Source organism: Eretmochelys imbricata, chromosome 2, assembly GCF_965152235.1.
Source record: "Eretmochelys imbricata isolate rEreImb1 chromosome 2, rEreImb1.hap1, whole genome shotgun sequence".
NCBI lineage: Eukaryota > Metazoa > Chordata > Testudines > Cheloniidae > Eretmochelys > Eretmochelys imbricata.
The window spans coordinates 221,043,881-221,063,530 of NC_135573.1; the positions used below are offsets into that span (position 1 = coordinate 221,043,881).

General features: G+C 42.8%; 1 protein-coding gene across 4 annotated transcripts in view; it reads right to left on the reverse strand.

The window, feature by feature from the left end:
* Positions 1 to 19,650, reverse strand: part of DYNC1I1 (dynein cytoplasmic 1 intermediate chain 1) — a 243,295-nt gene that overhangs the window by 88,178 nt on the left and 135,467 nt on the right. For all 4 annotated transcript variants that reach the window (XM_077809396.1, XM_077809394.1, XM_077809395.1 and 1 more), the window contains 2 exons: positions 17,798 to 17,897; positions 13,445 to 13,570 (listed from right to left, as the gene is read on the reverse strand). In XM_077809396.1, coding sequence (XP_077665522.1) covers positions 13,445 to 13,570; positions 17,798 to 17,897 — 226 coding nt within the window. The remainder of the gene's footprint in view (positions 1 to 13,444; positions 13,571 to 17,797; positions 17,898 to 19,650) is intronic.

Below are 19,650 nucleotides of genomic sequence, written 5' to 3' on the forward strand. Positions count from 1 at the left end.
GGAGATGGTATGATGGGATAATATGATTTTGGCAATTAATTGATCTTTAAATATTCATGGTAAATAGGCCCAATGGCCTGTGATGGGATGTTAGATGGGGTAGGATCTGAGTTACTGCAGAGAATTCTTTCCTGGGTATCTGGCTGGTGAATCTTGCCCATTTGCTCAGGGTTCAGCTGATCGCCATATTTGGGGTCGGGAAGGAATTTTCCTCCAGGGCAGATTGGAAGAAGCCCTGGAGTTTTTTCGCCTTCCTCTGTAGCATGGGGCACGGGTCACTTGCTGGAGGATTCTCTGCTCCTTGAAGTCTTTAAACCATGATTTGAGGACTTCAATAGCTCAGACATAGGTGAGAGGTTTATCGCAGGAGTGGGTAGGTGAGATTCTGTGGACTGCATTGTGCAGGAGGTCAGACTAGATGATCATACTGGTCCCTTCTGACCTAAATATCTATGAATCTATGAATCATAGAATATCAGGGTTGAAAGGGACCACAGGAGGTCATCTAATCCAACCCCCTGCTCAAAGCAGGACCAATCCGCAACTAAATCATCCCAGCCAGGGCTTTGTCAAGCCTGACCTTAAAAACCTCTAAGGAAGGAGATTCCACCACCTCCCTAGGTAACCCATTCCAGTGCTTCACCACCCTCCTAGTGAAAAAGTTTTTCCTAATATCCAAGCTAAACTTCCCCAATGCAACTTGAGACCATTACTCCTTGTTCTGTCAAGACAGTTACTGGGCATGCTTAGTAGCTGTCTCTGAAGCTATGCAGTGGGTTTCCATTAAAGGCAAAGAGTCCACTGGGCTCCAGCCATCCACCATCTGAGAGCTGAGCCAATTGGACTTCAGTGGGGAACAGTTATAAAGGGGAGTTAGCAGCTACCAACACTTATGGTGAGATCTGCATCTCAGAGCCCGTGCCACTTTGGATCCAGGCTACAAACTCCCTGTCTCTCTGGAAGCTGAGGAGACTGTCACCTACTGACTCTGCTGGCCATGAAGATCTTTGGACTGTTGCTGCTGAGGAAATTCTGAGGGATTTGTAGGGGAACTGTGGAGCTGCCAGTCTCCTCTGGCTCTGAGGAGTCTAGGTGACATGTGCACTTTTGATATGAGACTCAGAGGGCATCTCTGTGAAAAGATCAGACGGGTGTGTGTATGTATGTGTGTACACTAGGGTATACCTTCCACAGAACTTTATGTAAGAGCAACAATACGGGGAAACCTGGGTGGGAAAACACCAACATAGTTCATGTGTGAAAGTTGCTTAAGAAAACTTTGAACAAGTATTACAAATGCTAGTTGCACATATTTATATTTTAAATGTTATTCTTTAACAAATTGTATGGCACTTCCTCTTGGCACAGTAATACTTTAAAAAAAAACTCTTGAAAGGACTGAGCTCTGGCTTTTGCTTCAGCAGAGAAGTAGGCTGAAGTGTAGGAAAAAAGAGGGAGTGTTTTAGTTTCACATATTACCTCAGCACTTTGCTAACCCATTACACACACACACACACACACACACACACACAGACACCCCTCCTGTGGATTTGGGTGCTTGGCACCTTTGGAAAACAAGCCTCTGGAGCACATAATACATCTGAGGAAATTTATGTTGACTTTGAAAGAGCAGACAACAACAAAGGAACCAAATGAGGAAAGAAAAGCAACTCTAGCCAACACCAGCCGCTAAATATAGTCTTTCACTTACCTCAGTGCATTTAATTCTAAGATATGCCTTTCTGATTCCATCCATTCAGTTGAAAAGGGGAAGACCACACCAAGATAAGCAATGAAGAGTGGTCAAACATATAACTGAACAACAGTGCATAGAAGCCACTACAGAAAAACTAAGGGGGAATGAAACATTTTGTGGTGCGGTTGAGTGGCTGATTACTATACTCAATCCACCAATATTTTCCAAGCATGGACAGCTTTTACTGAAATTAAAATAGAAAACACAAGGCCCATATCCCACAAAAAATTGACAGTTTACTAAAGACATGGAAGCTACCAAGTAAGTATGACTGCATGGCACTGTAGGAAAAGGATAGAAATAGATGCTGCTACTGAAGATGGCATACTGCAAAAAATATTTGTTTGTGATTATGCTAAAAGTCTATCTGACTCCTTGAAAGAACTTTTAAATGATTACTGCTTCCCGATATAAAAGTTGCTGCACATAACCTCTTCTCCCTAAAAATATGCTGAATGAAGTTACTTCTCCCATAAATAAATTGCCAATAAATTGCCCAAGGAGGTGTGGAATCTCCATAACTGGAGATGTTTAAGAGCAGGTTAGACAAACACCTGTCAGGGATGGTCTAGATAATACTTAGTCCAGCCATGAGTGCAGGGGACTGGACTAGATGACCTCTCGAGGTCCCTTCCAGTCCGACGATTCTTTGATTCTGTGCTTTTCAGTGTCAGATTTGTACAAAACACTGTACTTCTGAGATGTTTGGAAGAGTCACTGCAGAGAAACAGGAAATGAATAGCTCAAGTATTCATCTAAAAATAAATCAAAATATAGTCAAGTAAAGTGTATGACTTTCTTTTGCTGTCACTCCGATTACAGATTAGAACTTCTTAAATAGTATAAAAAACAATGCACAAAGAGTCCACTAAATTAGAAAACAAGTTTCAGTTTGACCTATTTGTAACCCTCTGATGGTCAGCTAATACCTATGGCTTCTGGCTTGTTCTCCCCCTCGCTCATGAAGTAACTGATTTATTTTAAAATCCGGTATCTACGTACCTACTCCCTGATCCCCTGGCAGCGACTCTGACAGAGTGCTGGACAACAACTTCTGTTGAGGGTCTTGGGGTGGGCGGTGCAAGCCCGCCCACATCTGAAGGCCCCTTCCCCAGCCTAACGGGAGGAGCTACTGGATCCAGATCTCAAATAAATAGTGACAAACAGGGACAGGAGTGAGGGTCACAGGTTTATAAGCAGGAAGCCAGAGGATGACACCAAATAGAGAACCCGGGACAGCGTCCACTGCTCCTTGAAAGCATCCAGGGAGCCAATGGACGCAGCCCAGAGGAACTCTGCCCAGATACATGAGCCAAGGGAGGAGCAGAAGTAGCTCCCACAGTTGCAGAGCACCTTCCCTTCCAGCATCCTCCTCCTGGTATGGTGGATGGCCACCTTGGCCAGTGCCAGGAAAAGGTTGATGAGGAGGTCTTGTGACTTTGTGGGGCCATGGATGGGGTGTGTATAGATCAGGAGGTGTGGGGAAAAGTGCAGCCAGAACATGAGAAGAAGGTTCTGGAGGAGCCAGAAAAGGGGCTGCAACCTGGCACACGTGAGGTAGATGTGTGCCAGGGTCTCCTTCATACCACAAAAGAGGCAAGAGTTGGGGGTGTGTGAACCATACCAAGTACACAGGCCATGGAACCAGCGTGGAATACACACTGGCCCACCAGGGTGCCTCACCCTCCACAGATTGTAAGAGTTTCTGCCACTTCGTGTCGGGCCGGGACACAAGGGTGAGGAAATGAAAGGTGTGGACCATGACTGTGTACAGCTGGGATAGGTGCAGTTCACGCAGCTGGCTCAGGTTATGCAGAGGGGGTGGCTGGGGGGAGCTCATGGGACAGGGGCTCAATGACAAGTTCCAGAGGGCCGGGGTGAAGGGCAGGTGGGGAGCATCCTCCTGCAGGACCCCTTCAAGGAAAACCCAAGAGGTGGAAGGTAAGACTGCCCTCACCTCCTGGAGTACGTGCTGGGGGTCGGAGGGGTGGAGAGTTCCATGTGTCAGCCAAGCACCAGTGGATACACCCAGGCCTCTCCCCTCCCCACCCCTGGTTGTAGTCCAGAAAGTCCGGTTATATCAGATCCCTGGGAGGCGGCGGAGGAAGGCGCGTGGCACTGTGCTATGATGTATTACCTGCACCATAAAGGAGTCCCTGCAGGGCCTAGAGGTGGAAGACATGGAACTGACTGCGGTGGCAGAGCAGGCCCTGTCTTCCTTCCTCCAGGGGGAGACTCAGAATCCCCACAGAGACCCAGTGCAGCCCCAGCAAAAAGAACTCCAGAGTTAGCTGCTCAAGGCAGGACAGTTTACTCTGCAGGCTCAGGGTGTTGAGCCGGTGCCAGAGCATGGACAGAACCAGCTGGTTAAGCACCAGTGCCCTCCCCCGCAGGGAAAGGCACCAGAGCAGTCCCATTCTCCTCTGCAGCTGTTTAGCCACCCAGCCCTCCAAGTTGTGCCAGTTCTCTGGTGGGGAGGGATGGGTGGCAGAAAGGTAGATGCCCAGATAGAGCAGCAGACCCACACTCCACCAGATGGTCTGGAGCACGGGTGGGAGGGAGCTCGTCTGCCACTCGTCCCCGACCATCAGGCCAAAGCTCTTGACCCAGCTGACCTGGGAAGAGGAGGCCACTGAGCAGACAGCTTGGCAGGCCTCCACCCACGCCGGATGTCCGGGTCCTGGACCATGAGGAACACATTGTCAGCATACACTGATAGGAACACCCGCAACTTTGGCTCACAGAGCACCAACCCCATCAACCTCCTGTGAAGGAGGAGAAGGAAGGGCTTGACCCCCAGAGTGTACAGTTAGCCTGAGAGTGGGCAGCCTTGATGAAGATGACAGGTTCAGTCAGGGTCCAGTTGAGCTTGACCAAACACTGTGCAGGCATACAGCACCTGGAGAAAACCCATAAACTGGGGCCCGAAGCCAAATGCATGCAAAGTTCCTAGGAGATACCCATGGGCCACTCCGTAAAATGCCTTTTCCTGGTCCAGGGACAGGAGGGCGAATGATAGACCATTGCCATACTTGAGCAGACGAATATCCCAGACAAGATAAAGATTATCAAAGCTGGTATGGCCCGGGATGGTATAGGTCTGGGTGGGATGGACCATGTCCACCTGCATGGACCCCAGCTGCAGCAAGATGGCCTTCACTATGACCTCGTAATCACTGATGAGGAGTGAGATGGGATGCCAATTCCGAAGGGCACGGTGGTCCCCCATCTTGGGCAGCAGGGCAAGCACAGCTCGCCTGCATGGCGGACGGTGCACCCCACTCCCTAAGGATTCGGCCCAGACGACAGCGAGGTCTGGGCCGAGGACATCACAGAACATGAGGCAGAACTCCATTGTCAGCCTGTCCATGCCTGGGGATCTATTAATGGACATCAGATGGAGGGCTTCCAAGAACTCAACCACAACAACAGCCTCTTCCTCCAGCGGCAGCAACTCCTCCAACAGCAGCAGCAGGCAACCAGTCAGGAGAGGCTCCAGTGTAGATAGTGTCACATGCTCTCTCTCTCTGGGAGGAAGGCCAGAAGGCTCCCAAAAAACACCACAGGGTGTTTTACTAGAAAAAAGGTGTTTGAGCTGTTTGTGGGCTAGAAAGTAGCCAGGAGCGAGGCTGACCCTGACATCCATAAGGACTCATCTGGGATTCTTAGCTGGTGTGAGGATTTGATGGCCAAGACAATGGAGAAGACACTGCAGTGGTTGTTTGCAAGTGCAAAACCTGGACAGGGGCAGGGACACTTGTCCCCTGAGCCCCCCCAATTGGTGTCACTGGTATATAGCCAGATACAATGATCATTTCTGAGCAACAGAACGTAGATAAAGATTTAAAATGTCCTTAAGTTCCAGAGGTCTGCTGATTCTTCCTCTGTAATGTGCCCTCTCTCCCTGAGACATGCAAAGCCTCAAATGCTTGTTTAGACTTGCATCCTGTTTAAAGTTTAGGTCATCCTATCAGGGAAGAGAAACAACATCATGGGACACAGATGATTAATCACAAATAAACAATGGACAATGAGTAACAGTAATCTTAGCACTTGTGGATAATCCAGAGGTTATCACTTATTTGCACAGTGAAAACAATACCAAACATGATATTAGTCTCTACTAAAAAAGAAGTAGAGGATGAGACTGAAAATATTGTAATATTGTTATAAATTGGTGCTCTTGGTATGCTATCACCTTGAATAATGGGCCAGATCCTCAGGTAGTGTACGTCAGTGTAGCTCCATTGAATATATGCTGATTTATACCAGCTGATGTTCAGGCCCACTGTGGTCAGTTCTGGTCATCCCCATCCAAAAAAGGCTATGCAGTGGAAGGGAATCCTGGGAAGCTCTTGTTAAAATGCTGCCACCAAACTGAAGAGAGAGTCACTGTGATTTGCTGCAATTCACTCCCTCTCTAGAGCCTGCCAAACCATCCCTACAAGGGATGGCTAATCCATGGGGCCTCCTCAGCTCTCGTCCCCTAATGCCCCTACTCTACTTGCGCTACATTGATGAAATCTTCATCATCTGGACCCATGGAAAAGAAGCCCTTGAGGAATTCCACCATGATTTCAACAATATCCATCCCACCACCAACAGCTTGGACCAGTCCACACAAGAGATCCACTTCCTGGACACTACAGTGCTCATAAGCGATGGTCACATAAACACCACCCTATACAGGAAACCTACTGACCGCTATACTTTCCTACATGCCTCCAGCTTTCATCAAGACCAAACCACACAATCCATTTCTACAGCCAAGCTCTACGATATAACCGCATTTGCTTCAATCCCTCAGACAGAGACAAACACCTACAAGATCTCTATCAAGCATTCTTACAACTACAATACCCACCTGCTGAAGTGAAGAAACAGATTGACAGAGCCAGAAGAGTACCCAGAAGTTACCTACTACAGGACAGGCCCAACAAAGAAAATAACAGAACGCCACTAGCCATCACCTTCAGCCCCCAATTAAAACCTCTCCAACGCATCATCAAGGATCTACAGCCTATCCCGAAGGATGACCCATCACTCTCACAGATCTTGGGAGACAGGCCAGTCCTTGCTTACAGACAGCCCCCCAACCTGAAGCAAATACTCACCAGCAACCATACACCACACAACAAAAACACAAACCCAGGAACCTATCCTTGCAACAAAGCCCGTTGCCAACTGTGTCCACATATCTATTCAGGGGACACCATCATAGGGCCTAATCACATCAACCACACTATCAGAGGCTCATTCACCTGCACATCCACCAATGTGATATGTGCCAGCAATGCACCTCTGCCATGTACATTGGCCAAACCGGACAGACTCTACATAAAAGAATAAATGGACACAAATCAGATGTCAAGAATTATAACGTTCAAAAACCAGCCGGAGAACACTTCAATCTCTCTGGTCACTTGATTACAGACCTAAAAGTGGCAATATTACAACAAAAAAACTTCAAAAAGAGACTCCAACGAGAGACTGCTGAATTGGAATTAATTTGAAAACTAGACACCATTAAATTAGGCTTGAATAAAGACTGGGAGTGGATGTGTCATTACACAAAGTAAACTATTTCCCCATGTTTATTCCCCCCCCCCCCACACACACACACTATTCCTCACACGTTCTTGTCAACTGCTAGAAATGGCCCACCTTGATTATCACTACAAAAGGGTTTTTTTTCTTTTTTTTCCCTCCCCTCTCTTGCTGGTAATAGCTCACCTTACCTCACCTCACCTTACCTCACTCTCGTTACAGTGTGTATGGTAACAGCCATTGTTTCATGTTCTCCGTGTATATAAAATCCCCCTACTGTATTTTCCATTGAATGCATTGGATGAAGTGAGCTGTAGCTCATGAAAGCTTATGCTCAAATAAATTTGTTAGTCTCTAAGGTGCCACAAGTACTCCTTTTCTTTTTGAGTATATTTGTGATTACCAAAGAACACTCATGTGAAAAGCATTTAACAAATGTTTCCTTGGAAGGAGTGTTGCCTTCCTCTTTGGTTAGGTTTCCAATAAAACGTTTTAGCTTACACAGGAAAACAAATGAACAAACTCATGTCCCTCATTCTTCCCTGTCTCTCTACTTCTACCACCACATGCACCCTTGTGGTGCTAGGATTTATGATGAGCTAATGGAGGAAACAATTTGTGGCACTCCCTTGTTAAAATATTGGCAGCAGCATGTCATTGGATATATCCAGAAAGAGAAAAAGTCCAGAGAAGGGTAAAAAAAAAAATATGATGAAGCAAAGAAAGATTTCCACATCAGAAGAGTTTAAAAATACTAGGACTGTCTTGTTTCTGTTTTGAAGAAAGGAGAAGAGGAGATAAAGTGATGGAAGTATATAAAATAATCAATAATAGAGAGAAGGTGAGCTGGATGTTGTTATTTAGTCTTTCCCCTTCTAAAACATAACAACGGAATAGTCAAAGAAATTAAAAAGCAACATATTTAAAAATGATCAAACTTTTACACAGCATATAATTGACCTGTGAAACGTACTGCCACCCACACTACATTAATAAGCCAAAGTCAAGGGCGCTGGAACAGTTTGCATAGTGGGGGTGCTGAGAGCCATTGAACCAAACTAAATCCTGTATATGATAGTAACTGCTTTAAATTAGGGGGTGCAGCAGCACCCCCACACCCATAGTTCCAGCACCTATGGCCAAAGTACTTAGTAGGATTTTAAAAAGAATTAGATGTTTATAAGAATAGCAAGAATATAATCACCAGTTACAATTGCTAAAATAAGAGAGACAAGGTGGATGAGATAATATCTTTATTGGACCAACTTCTGTTGGTGAAAGAGACAAGCCTTTAAGCTCCACAGAGCTCTTCAGGTCTGTTATGGGGAGATCAGCCCCCATGCTTCAGGACATAACTAACAACCAAAGTTCAGATTTTTGAAGATATTTAGGTGTTGCTGCACTCGGCATTGCAATGCCTAACTGATTTGGAAGCCTAAATCTCATTTTCAAAAATGATTTAGGCATTTAGGAGCCTAAATTTTATAAACTGTCACAGGGATTTTGGCTCCACAAGTGCCCAGATCCCTTTTGACAATGATACTTTGGATCATAAATCAGCTAGGCGTTGCAATACTGAATGCAGCAATGCCTAATCACTCTTAAAAACCTTAGCCTAGCTGCCTAGTGTTAGGAAAAAACTCCTCTATTGACAGATTATTGCATAACTGACCTTGTGGCAATTATACACCTTCCACTGAAGCATTTGGTACTGACCACTTTCAGAAAGAATACTGGACAAGGCAGACCATGGATGTGATCAGCTATGGCAATTCCAGTGGTCTTGCAAAAGATTACAATAAACAACAAACACTAAAAAGCTTTAAACCCCATTGTAATGAATTTTACTTATAACCATCTTTAATATATACTGGAAAAGATATAGAAGTAAGGTTATGGCTCCTGACATTGAATTTCAAACATTCACAGAATTTACTCTAAAGCTGAAATCATTTAAGATTCTGTCCAGAGGAAGTTCACTTATCTGATTAATGGCCTATAGAGGTTCCACAAGCCTACTGCTGCTGAAGCTAGAACACCATCTCTGGGGGTATTTCCTAAAGCTTGGTTTGAAATGGGTTCATAACTATATTAATTTTTTTTCTCAGAACTAGTTTGCATGGCTGTGTAGTTTGAAGACGCTCACATCTGTAATGTGAATCTCTGTCTCATCTCTGAATCTCATTACAAAGCTGCAATTCAAAAAGCAAGGTGTGATTTTGTGGATGATCAGGTGGGTTCACTAGAACCAGAACTTAGACTAGTGAGCAAAATATAATTCTGGGTTTAGGGGATAGAAAAAAGGCATTTAAATGGGAAGGAATGGGGTAATTCAAAAAACAAAAAGCCCATCTCTCCCTCTCACTTCATCTGCCTCAAAAATACCTTGTTAATGTAGATTTATGTTATATACAGTATGTTGTAGGTTGAAAACTCTGAACATTTGAAAGTCAGATCAGAACATAAAAAAGAGAAGGTTCCACAAACATCACCACACAGCATGTTCCTACTGGTAATAGACATACAGGAAATTCATAGGTACTACAACAATTTTAGAAACTTTTCATGTAATTGAATACAATTCAATATGCAATATATTCTGCTCAAGCACAAGCTCCTATTTCTCCTCCATGCAGAAAAAGAAAGGCTTCAGCCTGTATCTGTTAATGTTGTACTCTGACACGTGTGGCTGATTTATGTGGAGTGCACGAAGTAAAGGGTTCATATCTGGCCTGCATCTGCTATATCTCAGAGGCATACTGAGAGTGTTGTAGCCTGATTGATAAGCGGGTATTTGCTTTTATCTACTAAGCAATAGTTGAAAGGGTTCTGCTTCCGAATTAGCTACAGTAGTGAGGTTGTCAACTGAATGAGGACCTTGCGGAGCACATGAGAAACAGTCCATTGTGTGCTCTCTCATGAGCAATGTTATAAAATTTGTTCGTCAAACCAACAGGATCACAACCACTATAATACAGGAAAAGAGACAGAGCCAATACAAAATGTCCAAACACTTGCACACTCACATCATCTCTTTTGGGGAAACCCAGAATAGGTGAAGCAATCTGCATATGGTCATTCCAACGTATCCCACTGCCCACAGGCTAGGTCTTACCTTTCATAGACAGTTACGCTGCCTCCCCCCCCACCCCAATATCTTATAATATTTAATGATGGTTTCAACTTTCTTTCCTTGTATGTACTTTGACATAACAATATTAGAGTCCCTATCCTCACTAGGTCAATTAATCATTTACATTATTCTCATTAGCATTTACATCAATTAGTTGCCATGGTACACCTGCAGTTAGTACATGTAAGTTTTGGTTAAACTCAACAAACTTTTAAGCTTTCCTAAAATTCCAAAAGTGTACTTCTGCAGTTCCTCACTCTGCCTTTTCCTATCATGTACCATTCTCATTTACTGTAATCCTTATCTTGTGATTTAAGGTCAATCTATTGGTTAAATACAACTTTCCTATCACGGCCTTAGCTAGTCTAAGCTAATTGTCATGCAGGCCTGAGGCCAAAAGGTCCTTGTGTTACAGCTTATTCATAAATGGTTGTTACATATCTGGATAGCTACAGGGTGAACTAAATCGAGATGGCGGTATTTCTAGTCACTATAGACACATTTGTATAGGTTGAGTTTAAAGATCACTGTGGAGTAGAAGATGAGGGAGGGTGTTGTCTACAGAGTCTATGTGGAAGATAATACGTGATCCCTGTGGGAGGACAGCTGTGAGCAGATCACGTGTCTTGCCTGCATAGGACATTTTGGTTACCCATGGTCAATGGATGTTTTTCCAAGACCTCAGATATGTGGAAATACAGGGACAAAGGATAGGGAGGTGTTGTGGGGGGCAACTGATCAAGGCAGAGCTTTTGTCATGCCTGGGCAATATAGCTGTAATAAAGAATGTACGTTCACCTATAACTGCTGAACAGTCACAGTGTCAGCTGGATCTGAAGGAAAACTGGGCATAGCTGGTACAAGACATAGTGAACTGGCTAAATCGGGACTCTGAGTCAGGGAATGTTTCCCTTGCAAAACTGAAATGTATATGATATGAGGCTAAATAATAACACAGTTAGTTTCCACTAACTAATAGAATAACAACATGATGATCTTGAGAACTGACTTCCAGACTCTGAGTAGCATACATTTTTGTTCGTATTTTCCATCTGAATCTGTTAGCTCAGCTAAAACAGCGTGTATTCAAGAGACCAAGTGAAATGCTTTCTGCTCCCCTCTAAATCACATGGGGTATGCTCAGCCAATCCGGGACAGGAGAAATTCTATGTGATATTTTCCCAGCAACCATGGTTCAAATTTGGCTCCAACTTAAAATGGCACTGGGGAACAGCAGCATCAAAATGCTGTGGATATCTTGGCACAGCAACACAATATTTCCCATAGACACAGAATCTGAGCTCATTGTCACTGGAGGAGAGGTTAACGCAAGTTGCTGCATGAAGGCACAGTGCTACATGACTATCCCAAAAGACAGAGATTTTCAGGGGTCTAGACCCAATGCTTGTATCATATCATGGCAGAAAGTGAGGAGATCTACCCCTCCCTGCTATGGGAGAAGTAGGAAGAAACTCAATTAGTCAAATCTTGAAGACATCTTTGTGCCTTGAGGGGATGGTTTCCCATAGAGGGATGAATCTGGCTCCATACTTGTTCATTTCCATGAGCTGGTTTAGCTTTAAATAAAGTGCATGTCCTGGCAGATTTTTAATTCATGGGGTATATTATTCTCTCTGTAGCTGGTCTTTCCCTCACAGGAAGGTCTTCCCCTTCCCATACTGGACTGGTCAGAATCTGGCCATTACCTTGAATAAAACCATATTCCTTTTGAATGTGCAATGGATATTTTCTTCACTTTAATATTTTGTTTAGAACATGAAGCTGCATGAACATCTTAAAATGATCCGAGCATAAGTAGGATGCCATGGTCTCAGATGTGTTGAAGGGACATATCAGACTGCCAAATAGGATACCAAGAAAAAAAATGTTCTTATTTCAAAGATAAAAATATGTATGGCATATTTACTGTGCAGGCCCAGGCTTCTTGTGGAGTTGCTTTTGGGATAGTAAATTAGAAAAACACGTGAATTAAAGGGTACTTAATCAGGTTGAAGCAGTTACTCCAATTCCAGCAACTCCCTCCCCCTATGTTACATCTGATAATGTACGAAAGTCCAAACATAAATTTAGTTTAAAAAGATGTAAAATGAAACTCAGTTTACATAGCTAGCCATGTAATACATATTCTTCCAAAAGAAGCAATTTTTACCACAGCATAATCTGCAGTTTACTAATCCCCAATTGTAAAGTTTTACAAACTGAAACTTTTCCACATGCTTTTTGCATGCCAGGATTCCAAACATAATTACAATGGAAGGGTATTAATAAAGGGACTGGAGTCTTGACCCAAGCCATGCTCCATTATTTGGGCAATCTGATAGAAATAGAGAATATGAGCAGAAAACTCAGATGATTTCAGGCTATGTCATGTCAAATAGAAAAACAATGGGGAAAGAAGTGTAAACATGCACAAGGAAATGAAGTGTCAGACTATTTTTAAATTATCTATAGACTTCTGAAGAGGCTTAGTCATGCAATAGCATTGAGTGAAATTAAATGGTAGCTTGATTTGTTGAAGAATCCTCATATTGCTTAAGTCATTTTTACCAAGATATCAGCAAAATGAATGTTCAGAAATGTGGTGTATATTTATGCATTTTAAAGTTGAAAAAATCACATTGAACATCAGAGGAGTGAGAGTAGGCAGCTTGGGACACAGAGGATCCAAGGAAGTTAACGTGGGTGGGAAAGCATATGTTGCTGCCTGGATGAGGAAGTGGTACACCACAGTTACTTCATAAGTGCAAAGTCTTTATAAACTAATTCTTTTGGGGTTGTTTTAAATAGAGAATGACACTCAATCCCTGACAGGGCTGCATTATTGTTTTAAAGGATTGATGCTTTCTCAAAACATTAGACTGCTGCTTGTACTTTTTCCAAAATTATCTATTTTTAACCTCGGCCTCTTCATCCAAGCAATAGGCAGATGGGTTGCATAGCAAACTCTATTTTGCTAAGTATGAAAAGAATGGCTTATTGAATCTTACCTGACAATGGAAAACATATTCTGGTGTGGTTTTCTTAAACTTCATGTTCCAAACTAAGGCCACCCCATCTGGCTCATGTGGAGCATCTTCATTATTGTTATAAGAAGCAACCATCAATTCAGGGTACTAGACATGAGAGAACATGCAGTAGGATTAGATTCTGTTTTGGGGATGAAGAAACTATGTGAAATCATCTGAGACAGAAGCAATCGTTTCTCACACTACATGTGGTATCAAGTATCTGGTTTTAATAATAATACACACCACTCCAAACATACTGATTAACTACATTTTAGTTTTATATTTTATTAGTGAAGTCCTTAAAGATTTCTCTGTTGGCTCCATATCAGCATCCTCTCAGATATCACCAGGATATTATTATTTACTGTAGGTAGTTCTCTAAAAAGTATAACTTAAAGACTTCAGATATTCAAACTTTGTTATGAAACAGGTCCCTATACTAAAATTCTACTACAGTGAAATCTGACAATTTAACCTGAATGCTTAAAACAGTTCCTTTCTGACCAATAGATCAGCTTTTATTCTGAAGTCCACAGTCTTCAGCATGGTAGAGAGTTGCTTTTTCCTTCTTATTTCAGAATAAGAATAAGGCATCTAGTACAGAAGATTCAAACAACAAATGAAAATATCTTCACACTGGGTCCAATTCTGCAAGATGCTGAGGTTCTCTTTTGAAGTGAAGAATGCCATCAAACAGCATTTGAGGGCACTCATTACAGTGAAGAACCGGGTCCATATTTTCTAGTACACTCAGTCTCAAAGAAAACATGTATGATGAATTAGACTTTCAGACTATATTGATTACAAATATATTGTTTTCAAATATCATACGCAAAACTAATTTAAGTACAGTGAGCCAAACATATTTCTGATGTAAGTCCATTTACTTCAATTCAGTTACATCAGGAATGAGAAAAAACAAGAAATCTACTTTATTACAAAAGAATCTAACCTAATCTTGCTGAAAAATAAGCAAATATATATATATATATATTTTGTATATATATTCTTTTGTAATAAAGTAGATATATATATATATATATATATAATATATATATATATAACTGGCATATGGGTGAATGAGTACATCATTATGTAAATACTTTATGCAAATACTTGTTTATGTATTTCATAATTTAATCTAATAAGTGACCATCGAAATTGGCTTGGGCATTTTTACGATCTTTAAAAACCCAGGTATCAAATATCAAGATCAAAATAACTAATATTAATAATAATCTACCCATAAAACACAAGTCATTTACTGTTCTTGTCCCCAACTTACTCACATACATATACTTCAGAAAACTCTATCCCTCAATCCAAATGCCCCAGATAAAAAAATGAGCTTTGTAGTATGTCCAGGTTAGAAGATGTGGGTTCTGGAAAACCAGTGGGGCAAACCATGGGGCTCTCATGGAGAATGACCTGTCATCAAGCCTCTCCAATTTCAACCAAGAGTGATTCAGCTCAAGTTCTTCTTCTGGTATCTGCAGCATTACATAGGAAGGGTGGTGAGATCTCTTAGTTCCAAGCCATTTACCATTGTACAGGGGAAATGCAGAGCTGGGAGAAACAGCTCTTTAATACAGCATCCTTGAGACTGGTCTGCTTTACACCAGAAACCAGCCAATCCCTCCTAGGATTGGGAGAGAGGTAAAGATGGCTTAACTGTGTACCTAACTATCTGTTTACAGGCACAGTTGCCTATTTGGGGCTAGTTCATTCTCCTATAGAACACAACTGGAGGTTTCTAAGTGACTTTATGGTAGTCTGTCTGAGCACAGACAACTGCAGTCTTGTAAGTCATCAGTTTGCAAGCATTCTGCAGTCATAGTGAGGGCATCAACTTGAAAATTTAGTCCCAACTTTAGATATTCAATCATTGGCATCATATTGAATTGGACAACCACCATTATGAGGAGTTTTGACTTGAAGGGGTGATTGCTATTGAGAGAGGAGGTGAAGCACTATGAAAATTGTCAGTTGGGCTCCTCTCAGGGGTTGATGACGAAAATCCTGACTCTCAAGTCCCCAATCAATGAATGCACACCAATCCCCCTTTTGGGAAGGCAAGGGTAAATCCCACAGACAAACACCACACTTAGCGATAGGACAATGTTTTTATCTGAAGGGGCAAGCCCAGGGACAAAAACACCACACTTAGGTCCTGTCTACATTAAGGACAGTTTTGTAAAATGTCCCACCCTTGGCCTGCTTTTGGGGTGATCACATGAGAATCAAGAAGGATCAGGCACTGTGTGTCTAAACTCTGTAGCTTTTCACTTGTTTTTGGCTTTACATTATCCGATATAACCTTGTTCTAAACCAAGCATTGTGATTTCCCTCCCTTTTTACATGAAAGTTGAACCTATTTGGGCATTTGCCTGAATAAAAGCCGAGTAAGGACCTAAGACTTTTATCCTTCTTTCTGCAAAAGAATGAGAGGACTATTGGATTAACTTCAATTGTATGAGGGATCCCACGTGTCCTGACCCATATGTCACAAGTGACTAGGGAACAAGATAATGTGTTTAATCAAGGCATCAATGTTCTTTTTATATTTTTTCCAGTTAACTTGCCTTCAGCATATTTTGCAGGAACAGCTAATCACAGACAATTGAGTAATGTATTCTGCGTTCACCTGATAGGTCAAATACTGTTTGGTACACTAGGCTTTGCACAATGTCGGGGTGGGAGTGTGAGCGTACCATAAACCTCTGCTTGGTGAGACATGTCAAGCTTGCCCACGTTCCTTCTGCATTACATGTACATGACAAAGGAAATAGAAAAGCCAGAGTGCCCCACCCCCAATGAAATGTGGAATGGCACTGAGAATAGCTCAGCCTGCACATGCCAAAGAAGTAAGGACTCAGAAGCTACTGGGAGGGAAAGGCAGGGCGGGGCCACCCCAGAACAAAGAGGCGGGAAATAGAACATGCTTGTGTGCCTGAGGGCCTGAAAAATTACATCTGGCAGTTTTCTAACTCGGCTTTATCTTGCTATCCTGGGACTACAGTAAAAGCTGCCTGTTAGGAAAATATCAGATAAGAATTCCATGTAATTTCCAGCTCCTGAACAAGTGAACAACCACGATAAGCATTTCCTCAGGCTTATATTTGATTTCTGTTTAAATCCATATGTTCTTAAAGGCCACCCACATGCCAGTACATACCTCTTGTAAAATTTATATTCTTAGGTAGAAAAGCACAGAAATAAATTCTTAATTTGATTCATGGGGAGTCAGTCATATAGAAGAAAAAAATCTGTTCACATGCAAATGAGATTGTATCCCATTGTTCCTAAAGTATTTTGGATCATGTATGATGTAACCAAGGCACTATGGCCTATGTGACACATTAAAACTAAATTATGTGGGCTCCCCAATCTAATGCAGGACTCTCTCTCCCTGACTTCCAACCTCTTTCATTTTAACTGCCTGCCAATTCACTGCTTCACCTCACCTTGTCAACTAGCATTTTACACACAAAGACCCATCACCTGGTATGGAGGGACAAAAGACAGTCCTACTGTGCATCTTAGGAGGTGTACAGGAGGATTGAGAGAAAATTACTGCTAGTCAGAATCACTGGGTGCCTATTCCGCTGCCTCATCCTGTCCATGTACATTGCTCATCTACTTCAACTTTAAGCACATAAACTTTTACACACTGAGCTCCTAAGGTGCTCAGGAGCATGGATACTTCATGTCCTCCTCATCTGCTCCTCCCCTTTCAACTAGTCACTGCTCCTGTATATCTCAGAGACCTGTAGGAAGGAAGCCCCAGTACTGAAAACCTGGTGTACTATGTGGCAAGCTGGAGTCTAAAGTCTTCAGTAAGACCCTTCCGTTTTCATAGAGCTCTGCTGAAAATCTCTGTGGCAGAGTCAGGTACATTCAATATCATTTTTAAAGGCACTAAATATGAAAAATAAAACAATCAAAATATTAAATTCTTTGTGCTAGTTATTCCTGCCTGCAATTGTGTTTACTTTACTTGGTTGCCAAATTATAAACTTTCAATGTGCCACAAACTTTTGTACAGAAAATGTGTAACTGTAGGGTAGAAGTTGTTAGGAGAGTGGAAAGCTGGAGGTTTTACCATTTGGGCAGGGTTATTAATACATAGTTTAAATATTAAGTCATGATTTTTAACATCAGATACAACCAAAAAACAGATTCATATACTCACTAGTCTCCCCCTACACACACACACACTCACTTGCTCTTTAAGAGCCAATTGTTAACTAATGCCTAATGTCAATGAAACAAAATCTTACCAGATAAAACAGAATCAAAGCTTTACATGTGGCTCACAACTTCAAATCTTACCTGAAGAGACCAATCCATACAGGTGACAACACGATGCTTTGACCAATGCTCATCATAGAACTGACGATTAAAGGAAAGGTTGGCTCCGGCTTGAACATCTCTGTGTGGATTCAAACAACAAAAGGTATGCTTTAAGGTACCAGGGCTTACTTGCCATGACCACAAATGTAAGGATTTCTGACTGCCCCCTTTTCCGATTCCCTCTTTCCCAGCCTTGTCATCTTCACTTAATAATCCTGTCCCTGGCTATTTAGTCTTACTGGCCATCTTACCTGGGAGTAATAGAAGAGTCACATTTTTGCATTTGAAATAAATTTGTGTACATATTTGACCCAAAGCAGAATTGCTAATTTCCCCCCCAAACCCTCACCCATTCACCTTCCTCAATCATTGTGTACAAAAAACGTTGTTGTCACTCAGGCCTACAACCTGGGCATCATCTTCAATTCTGTCCTCAATCTTGAGCCTCACATTCAGGCTTTGTCTAAACCTTGCCAATTTTTTTTTTTGTGTGTAACATCACTAAGATACCTTTCCTATCCACCCACACAGCTAAAAGTCTCATCATTTCCCATCTTGACTACTGCAACTTCCTCTTCTCTGCAATCTTGTCCCAATCATTTCCATTCAAAATTCTGCAGCAAAGACCATTTTGCTAGTTCATTGCTTTGATTGTCACCCCTTCCCTTGCATCCCTCCACTGGCTCCCCTTTCTCCATTCATCAAACATGAGCTATTTGTCTTAATTTTCAAGACCATTCTCAGCCTCTCTACCCCACTGATCATCTCTCTCATACTAATAAGATGTCACTTCCCACCTCCAATCGTCCAATGATTCTAGCCTTCATCACTCACTTGTTATATTTTCAAACAATGATCCCTTTCTCCCATGCTGTCTCTCATGCATAGCAGGAGCTCCCTGTAAACATCCAAAAAGCTAATTCCTTATCCTCCTTCCAAACCCTTCTTAAAACTCTCGTGTGCCCTGATACTTACCAAAAACTTGACAACTGTTAGGCAAGTGGTGAACTGTAACTACTGCCTATCACACTGACTAGTATGATCTCATTGTTTCCTGGTGCTCCTCCATCTGGTCTGTCTATATCCAGCTGTTGTTTCTTGTCTTATACTTAGATTGTGAGCTATTTGGGGCAGGGACCATCTTTTGTTCAGGGTTTGTACAGCACCTAGCACAATGGGATCCTAGTCCATGGCTGGAGCTTCTAGGTACGGCCACAGTTCAAATAAAAATAAACAGTGCCTATGAAATGCATATAGTTCTTATAAAGCCATAATATGCCCCAGCTCCAAATCGACATAAGGTATCACCACTCAAGTTATAATGACTGTCTGGTCCTATATATGTATTCCCCTATTACAGGTTACCTTCTTGTGTTCATTGTGGATTCACTCACTGCAAGGGTCTAAGTAAGGTCTTCGATGTCATGTAGGGTTGCCATTGCTAACTGTCTAATCGCACAAACTCATACACCACCTGCCCTGCCCTTCCCCCAAGGCCATGCCCCTGCCCCGCCCCTTCTCCGAGGCCCCATGCTGTCTCACTCCATCCCCCCTCCCTCCATCGCTCGCTCTCCCCCACCCTCACTCACTTTCACCGGGGTGGGGCAAGGGCTTTGGTGCAGGTGGGGGTGTGGGCTCTGGGCTGGGAGGTGGAGCAGAGGGGTTCAGAGTGTGGGAGGGGGCTCTGGGCTGAGACTGGGGCAGGGGGTTGGGGTGCAGAAGGGGACTCAGGGCTGAGGCAGGGGGTTGGGGTGCGGAAGGGGGTGAGAGGTGCAGGCTCTGGGCAACGCTTACCTCGGATGGCTCCCAGAAGCGACCAGCATGTCTGGCTC